The sequence below is a fragment of the Triticum urartu genome, chromosome 7A (genome assembly GCF_056163025.1).
Source record: "Triticum urartu cultivar PI428250 chromosome 7A, HENAU_Tu73, whole genome shotgun sequence".
In the NCBI taxonomy this organism is placed as follows: Eukaryota; Viridiplantae; Streptophyta; class Magnoliopsida; order Poales; family Poaceae; genus Triticum; species Triticum urartu.
This window is the reverse complement of record NC_141879.1, coordinates 704,896,345-704,904,762: the sequence shown is the minus strand read 5'-3', so window position 1 is coordinate 704,904,762 and position 8,418 is coordinate 704,896,345. Positions and strand designations below refer to the sequence as shown.

The window sequence follows — 8,418 nt, the reverse complement described above, 5'->3', positions numbered from 1 at the left end:
GAAAAAGTGAAGACTTTCTCCCGCAACTATTATGATGATACCATGCCAACTTTGTAACACACGAGTATGCTATGCCAACTTTTTCAGAGTTCATTTGAAAACAATGAATTTAGGTCGAATTTTCTCTATAGGTGCATCTATGTTCATTTTTTTAGTAAAGTTAATCACAAACTTGTGATTCACACAAATTACAAAGAATTCAAATTTTAACTTTGAAATTTGAAAACTAATGGCACTAACAGAAAGTTTATAATTTTTCTAAAACTAATGGCACTAACAGAAAGTTTATAACTTTGCTGACCTAAAAGCAAAAAGAATTAAAAAATAAAGCAAAAAAACAAAAGAAAATAAATAATACAAAAAACAAAACTAAAAAAGTAAAAAAATAAAATAAAAATAGCAACAATAAGTATTTTGTTGTAAGTAGAAACAAAATAAAATAAATAAAGCAACAAAAAAAAACTAAAAAACTAAAAAAGTGTTTTCAAATTTGAAAACTAATGGCACTAACAGAAAGTTTATAATTTTTCTAAAACTAAAAGCAAAAAGAATTAAAAAATGAAGCAAAAAACAAAAGAAAATAAATAATGCAGAAAACAAAACAAAAAAACTGGAAAAAATAGGGCTCGCCCCTGGCCCATGACCATTAGTCCCGGTTTGTGCCACAAACCGGGACTAAAGGGTTGGTCCTCGTGGCGCTCGGAGTTTGGTCCCACCTCGCCAACCGAAGGGCGCCCGCACCGGTTTATAATCACGTCCCTCTCTGCCTTGTTGAGCTCCTCCCAAAGTGAAAATAGATGCCCCTATACAGGGAATTTGACCTAAATTCATAGAAATTGATTATGAATTTAGGTTGAATTTTCTCTATTGGTGCATCTATGTTCATTTTTTTAGTAAAGTTAATCACGAACTTGTGATTCACACAAATTTTAATAAATTCGAATTTAAACTATTCAAATTGTCAAACTAATGGCACTAACAGAAAGTTTATAATTTTTGTGACCTAAAAGAAAAAAGAAATCACTAAAAAACTATAAGTATTTAGTTCTAAGTAGAAATGAAAAAATAAATAGGAAAAAAGAAAAAAATGCCTATAATATTTGTTATGACTAACTAAAATTACAAATTGAGTATAATGATAAAACACAGTAATAGTAAATAGCAGGAAAAAGAATGACTCAAAAATCAATTTTTATAATAAAGTTATTCATAAACTAGTGATTCAAATTTAAACTATTAAAATTTTAAAACTAATGGCACTAACAGAAAGTTTATAATTTTTGTGACCTAAAAAAAGAAATCACTAAAAACTATAAGTATTTAGTTCTAAGTAGAAATGAAAAAATAAATAGCAAAAAAAATGCCATAGGCATTGCAGTCTCCCATAGGCCCGTAAGCCTACAGTTCAGAGGAGTTCGAAAGGGAACACAGAGCAGGACTTATAAACAGGTGTGGGAGCTCTTCAGCTCGCGAGGTGGGACTAAAAATCCCACCGCACCGCACCGCGGCGCAGGCCATTGGTCCTGGTTAGAATCACGAACCGGGACCATAGGGGGGCATTCATACCGGTTCGTGGCACAAACCGGTATGAATGCCTACCTATGGTTCCGGTTCGTGCGACGAACCGGGACCAATGGCCTCTGCTTCCCGCCGAAATGAGACCTTTGGTCCCAGTTGGTAGCACGAACCTGGACCATAGGTGGCATTGGTACCCAGGGCCGGTCCTGAGATTTTGGGGGCCCGTGGCGAAACTACAATCCGGGGCCCTTCGGGGCCCTTAATATAAATGCCTAATTAATTACCATCATATATACATCTAATTTGTATCAAAGAAAATAATTAAGTGCGTCCAAAATGATTGTGCATATCAAATAATGTATTACATATTACCTTCAAATTTTTCTTCTAACATTCTGAGATGCAAAATCACTAACGATAGTATCAATGTCAATTTCATGAACCAAATTTTTCTCGATGCATAAAGTTGCCAAGCCATTTAACCTCTCTTGCAACATTGTAGATCTCAAGTAGTTCTTCAACAATTTCAACTTCGAAAAACTTCTTTCAGCTGATGCCACAGTAACAGGCATAGTAAAGAAAATCCGATATGCAATAGCAATATTTGGATAACAATCAGCTTCCCTTGCAAACTCAAAAATCACCATAGCGGACATTGTTCTATCGGGCAAAGTTGACTGCATAACAATTAACTCAGAAATCAGATCGTTTAAATCAACATCAGATGAACCACCTGAAGAGAAAGCACTTTCAAATTTTGTACAACTGTCTTTAAGTTCAGAACGGTCCAATGACTTCAAGGCCGTTGAACTCATTAAAAATCCAAATATATTTTTGAATGACTCAAGTTCGTCAAATCTAATTTTCAGTGAAGTGGCCGCCTTATCAACCATAATCAAAAAATAATTGACTTTAAAATCCTTCTCAGCTTCCAATATCGCTTCATCATTGTCATCTTCATCAAATTGTTTCTTCCTAGAAACACGACGCTTTACTGGAAATGATGGCTCTACACCCATTTCAGCTGTGATTTCTTTGGCAATGATCACACTAGAATCAAACCCTTCCTCTCTATAAGTGTCAAAATAAGTCCTCATACCATCTATTTGCTTTAAGGCAGTCTCAATGCACATGGATGGTGATTGCAGCTTCCTGCTTACTGAATCTACAGCAAATAGAATGTCATGCCAAATGACCATGCCAAGTATGAACTCATAGCTGCCAAGCACATCAAACAAATTTTTTGCATCACTCCTATCCTTGGGTTTGGTACAACTATCTTCACTTAACTCAAGTAAAGCTGATCTTATGTTAGGAGCTTGAAATCTAATTGCTTTAACACTTTTGATACGACTCTCCCAACGAGTATTGCTCAACGATTTCACAGTCAAATCTGTCACATGGCTAACAAAAACTTTCCATCTTTTCGTAGAACCACTGAATAATACATATATTCGTTGCACAATTCCAAAAAAAGAAACAGCTCTACCACAAGATTTAGCCATATCACAAAGGGTAAGATTAAGACTGTGGCAAGCACATGGCATATACAAAGCTCTTGGATTTACCTCAAGCAACCGACTTTGCACCCCCTTGTATTTTCCTTTCATGTTGGATCCATTGTCATAACCTTGGCCCCTAATATCATCAATATTAAGACCGAAGGACTTCATAGAATCAACCAAAACCTTGAAAATTCCCAAACCAGATGTGTCCTCCACTACCAAAAAAGCAAGGAAGTACTCCACAATTTGTATTTTTCCATCAGATATCTGAACACATTGAACCAACAAACTCATTTGTTCTTGATGACTCACATCCGGGGTACAATCTAGGATAACAAAGAAATATTTGGCCACTTTGACAATCTTGAGAATAGAATTTGTAATGTCACTAGCCATAAGAGAAATCAACTCGTTTTGAATTTTATGGCTAAGATAATGGTGATGGATCTCTTTATCTTGAATACGCCTAAGATGATCTTGCATTACCAAATCAAACTCTGCAACCATCTCCACACAAGCTAAAAAATTTCCATTACAATCATCATAAAGTTGCTCACTGGATCCTCTAAAAGCCAAATTGCGCTTACCAAGAAATTTCACAATGGCAACAATTCTTAACAAAACTTGCCTTATGCGTTCTTTCTGCTTTGTGATTTGTTGCTGTAAATCTTTGTCAATTGTTTCATGCTTGCTCAGTCTAACTCTCAATTCATTCCATGAGTTCATGTTGGTAATATGGTCGACACTAGCTTCGTGCTCTTTCAGTCTCTCATTAATATGCCTCCAATCACAAAACCCATCATTCCCCATTGCACTCTTGCATTTATCAGAATTGAAAAGCTTACAGCAAAAACAGAACACTTTCTTTGTGTGTTTTGAAAACACTAACCATTTCCTATCACGCATCTCTCCATTGCTCATCTTTCTTGAGTAATGGCTATACGAAAAATGTCTTAAATTTTCATCCAAAGGATATTTAGTGTTTTCTTCTTCCCTTTTAGGCCCCTTTTCCACTAATATGTCCCTCGCTTTGTTATCAAGATTACCCCTATTCCTTGGATCATAAATATCCACACTAACTGGTTCCTCATCAACACTACTAGATTCAGCCGCAGATGAATTAAATATGGGCTCATGATCACTAACATTGGTATCATCCATCTTGACATCGGCATTGCCTTCTGTAGGCGTATCGCCATCATCTTCTGAGTTGCCATTAGTTCAGTCACTCGCAAGAACTATCGCCAACTCGTCTGGATTTCTTGGCGTGCTCGTATCGCTCTTATAATATTTAAAAAGAGATCCGCTCAATTCTTCTTTCTCCTCATCTGCCTCCTTCTTCTTCTTTCTTTTTTGACTTCCGGATGGATACTTTCTACCCGTACTCGACATGACCCTGCTGAAAGTGAAAGGAACAATTCACTTTAAAATTAACGCAAAGCTAACTAAAATATTACATTAAGTATAGAAGATCATCTAATATAATAAGAATCTGCTAGGGCATGGTATACGGTATAGTACCTTCTCTCTGTAATCTAATCTGGCAACGTGGGCGCAATGATTCGAGCGCCCTAAAAACGAATCCCTGTTAATCTGTCCGATCGATCGAGAAATTGGGAACCAGGATTAGAAAGAACAAAATTGGATGAAGATCATGCGAGGGAAGAGGGTGCGCCCAAACATACCTACTGCAGCCGCAGCCAAGGTCGAACTCGAAGAGATCCTGCTGCTCCAATCGTCACGTACTCGGCTACTCGCGTGAGTCGCGTCGTTCGTTCGTGAGGAACAACGGAATAGGAAAAGGGCAGGGAACGATCAATCCTAATTCCTAAGTTGCAGGAAATCAACCCAACGATTCCTTTCCTCTGCGATCTCTCCTGACCACGTACGTGCAAACATGGGCCAGGCCCAACAGCGTATTGGGATTTTTTTCCTAGGCTAGCACGCGAGGCTGAGGCGCTGAGCGAGGCGGTGAGAGATTTTTTCTATCGAAGACCTGTACGTATACCTAACGTACGTATACCTGGGAGGGGGCCCCTGGCTTTTGGGGGCCCGGGGCGGCTGCCCCGTTCGCCCCTCCCCAGGACCGGCCCTGTTGGTACCGGTTCGTGCCACGAACCGAGACCAATGCTTCATGTATATATACCCACCACTTAGCGGTTTCAGTTTACATCGCCCATTTCCCCCCGACGCCGCCGAGCTCATCGCCGCCAGGCTGCCTCGCCGTCGCCGCCCACGCCGTTGCCCCTGCCCCGCCCCCGAGCCCACGCCCACGCCGTAACCGGCCGCCGCCCCCGAGCGTGCCCTGCCGCACCCCCTGCGCCCCCGAGCCCGTCCGCAGCCCCCGACCGCGCCTTGCCTCGCCGTCGTCACCGAGCGCGCCCCACCGTCGCCATCGCCGACCCTGAGCCCATCCTCGTCGCCGTCGCCCCCGACGCCGGCCGCCCGCGTCTCCTCCCCAATCCTGCCGGGAGAGGTAGCTACCGCCCCATCCTCCCCCATTCCTTCCTTCCCCTTGCAAAATATTGATAGGATGAATTTGATATGATGAATGAGGGGGGTCATGTGTATGTATGTATGTGTGTATGTATATGTAAATTTTGATATTTTTTGTTCATATATAATGTAGATGTCTATGTATGTATGGAATGATATCAATGGATGTATGTATATAGAACATTCGTAGAAAATATGATGAATCCGATATGACCAATGTCCCCCTCCGATTCACTCAGGAACACTAACTCTCTCGGATAAAAAAATGTTATCGGGGAGAAAAAAAGTTCTAGGATCGTCAAGGGGTCGAGAGGGGGTCGAGGGTCGCCGAGGGGTCGAGAGGGGGTCGAGGGTCGCCGAGGGGTCGAGGGTCGAGAGGGGGTCGATGGTCGCCGAGGGGTCGAGGGTCGAGAGGGGGTCTAGGGTCGCCGAGGGGTCGAGGGTCGTCGAACATGAGAGGAAGAAGAGGATAAAAAAAGAAGAGTAAGAAGAAAAAAAAGAGAAGAAAGAATAGAGGAGTTGTTCCCCTCTATTCTTTCTTCTCCTCTTTTTTTATAGGAGAAGAAAGAATAGAGGAGTTCTTCTCCTCTATTCTTTTTTCTCCTTTTTTTTCTTCTTCTCTATTCTTTCTTCTCCTCTTTTTTTCTCCTTCTTCCTCTTTTTTTTATCAGGAACGAGGGTCGCCGAGCGGTAGAGGAAACCCTAAATATCAAGTATCGTCGGTGTGAGATACATGTGGTCGTCGGTGTCGGACACTATATCCACGTCCCACAAGCCACACGTATATATGTTCTCTATGTGTGTGTGTGTGTCTATATATATATATACATATATATATATATATATATGTATAGTGTTAGTATTCATCACCCAGGGTGCAGAATAAGTTATTTTTCATCCAAGGTACTCTTACGATCATTTCATAATTAAATTATGTTTGGAATTTAAATAGTAACAATTTTATTGATTCAGTACGTAAAATTTGACATAAGAAAATAAAAAAATATAGGTAATAAGACAAGAAAATTTGCAGTTTATGTGTATTTTAGACTATGTTTTTACTTTTGTAATTTTACATAACACAAAATATTTGTTACGGCGATTATATATTTTCTTACGGTCCCTTTTTGCGTCGGAAATAAGACAAAACTTACGGAACGTAAAATTACGGCGCATTGATGGTAAAATAGAGGGGGTGAAGAATAACTATTCCTCACCCAGGGTGACGAATAGTGTGACCCTATATGCAAAAGATAGATTATGCAAAACATAGATTATCGGGGAGGGGGTATATCGACCCCCCCCCCCACGTGTCGAAGAAAAAAGGAGAAGAAGAAAGGAATAGAGGAGGAGAAGAAAAAATAGAATATACACCCCACGTGTCGAAGAAAAAAAAGAAGAAGAAAAAAGAGGAGAAGAAGAAAGGAACAGAGGAGAAGAAGAAAAAATAGAATATATTATTTTTTCTTCTTCTCCTCTGTTCCTTTCTTCTTCTCCTCTTTTTTCTTCTTCTTTTTTTTCTTCGACACGTGGGGGGGGGGGTCGATATACCCCCTCCCGATAACTTCAACATGAGGGGGGGGTCGATATACCCCCTCCCCGATAATATTATTTTCCCATGTACGTATGTCTTGTCGATATAAACTCCCGATAACTTCAACACGGGGGGGAGGGGTCGATATACCCCCTCCCAATAACTTCAACACGTGGGGGGACATAACTTCTCCCGATAATTGCCATGTTGTAATATTTGTAGAAACTATGGACACCGCCCGAGACGAAGTACAAGAAGAGTTGTTGGAGGACATATTCGCACGGGGAAGTGATGCTGTCTGCTCGTTGTTTCTCAACGACACCGATGGTCTAGAAGCAGCTGGCTATGATTATGATGGCTCCGGTGACCCAATGCCGGTGCAAGAAGGAGACCGTGAGGACGGCTCCGGTGACCCAATGCCGGTTCAAGAAGGAGACCGTGATGACGGCTCTGGTGACCGAACCGCATCCGACCAGGTATATATATTAGTTAAGCCTGTGCTAACTAGCTAATTGATGCATTCATTGTTTTGGTATGTACACATATTAATTAATTCTTTGTTCTTTTGTCTAGCCCTTCGGATCGAGCACAACTTCGGTAAAGAGACGAGGCCCGAACAAAAAGTTGAGCTCGGACGAAAGGTTTGAGATCATAGCAATCGCGCCCGTCGGCCAACCGATTGAACCCATCCATACAAAGAACGCATTTGTTGCTCAGTGCTGGGTTCTGGTAAGGGACAAGATCCCGATCAGCATCTAGCAATGGTTAAAGCCGGCTACAGAAGACCCCGAGGTGTCTTATGTCAATGATATGCAGAAAAATGATCTTTGGACTGAGCTAAAGTCAAATTTCACCCTACCATCAGAGGATGATCCGAAGAAGCCAATTAAAGAGCAATTAATCAAGTCTTTTGCTCTTAAGAGGATGGCAGACCTATTCAGGAGGTGGAAGAACGAGCTGAATAAGTTTGTCGATAAAAAAGAGACACCATAATTCAAGGGCAGATATGAGAAGATCAGAGATCACTGGCCCGCATTTGTGGCCCACAAGACATTGGAAAAGAGTAAGAAGATGTCGGCGACAAACAAGCAAAATGTTGCGAGCCCTTTTGGTGCAAGCCCTCGGGTGAATCGCGTATTATCTTGTGGGTGGCATTGGTTGCCACTCTATGTTGGCCGTGAGGTCGTCTATCCGGCCAGGTGGATGTTTTGATTTTTGGTTGTGAGAGGTCTGAGGCCTCCTCATCAAATTCAGGTAGCAACTTCCGCTTTGGGTAGCTCTTGGTGGGGCGATTGTCGCCGTACTTCACTGCTGTGTTGAGAACTTTACTCCATCTGATTTGGAGTGTGTCCTGCACAGCCTTGA

At 41.2% G+C, this 8,418-nt stretch overlaps 1 protein-coding gene across 1 annotated transcript; it reads right to left on the bottom strand.

Moving 5' to 3' along the window:
* Positions 1-1,892: 1,892 nt before the first annotated feature.
* Positions 1,893-5,525, bottom strand: LOC147961831 (uncharacterized). Its single transcript, XM_087533961.1, has 5 exons — positions 5,397-5,525; positions 3,652-3,839; positions 3,510-3,588; positions 3,149-3,290; positions 1,893-2,683 (listed from the first exon to the last, which is right to left on the bottom strand). The coding sequence occupies exons 1-5, from the start codon at positions 5,523-5,525 to the stop codon at positions 1,893-1,895; spliced, it is 1,329 nt and encodes a 442-aa protein (XP_087390087.1).
* Between the last annotated feature and the right edge of the window lie 2,893 nt (positions 5,526-8,418).

What these genes read in the sequence shown, in the direction of transcription:
- LOC147961831 (XM_087533961.1), bottom strand. Translation starts at nt 5,525, where the DNA reads ATGGGGGAGGATGGGGCGGTAGCTACCTCTCCCGGCAGGATTGGGGAG. An exon ending in GCGACGGTGGGGCGCGCTCG is followed by an intron (nt 3,840 to 5,396) that starts GTGACGACGGCG and finishes GATAAATGCAAG; the next exon opens with AGTGCAATGGGGAATGATGG. An exon ending in TGATGATATTAGGGGCCAAG is followed by an intron (nt 2,684 to 3,148) that starts GTTATGACAATG and finishes TATTTGCTGTAG; the next exon opens with ATTCAGTAAGCAGGAAGCTG.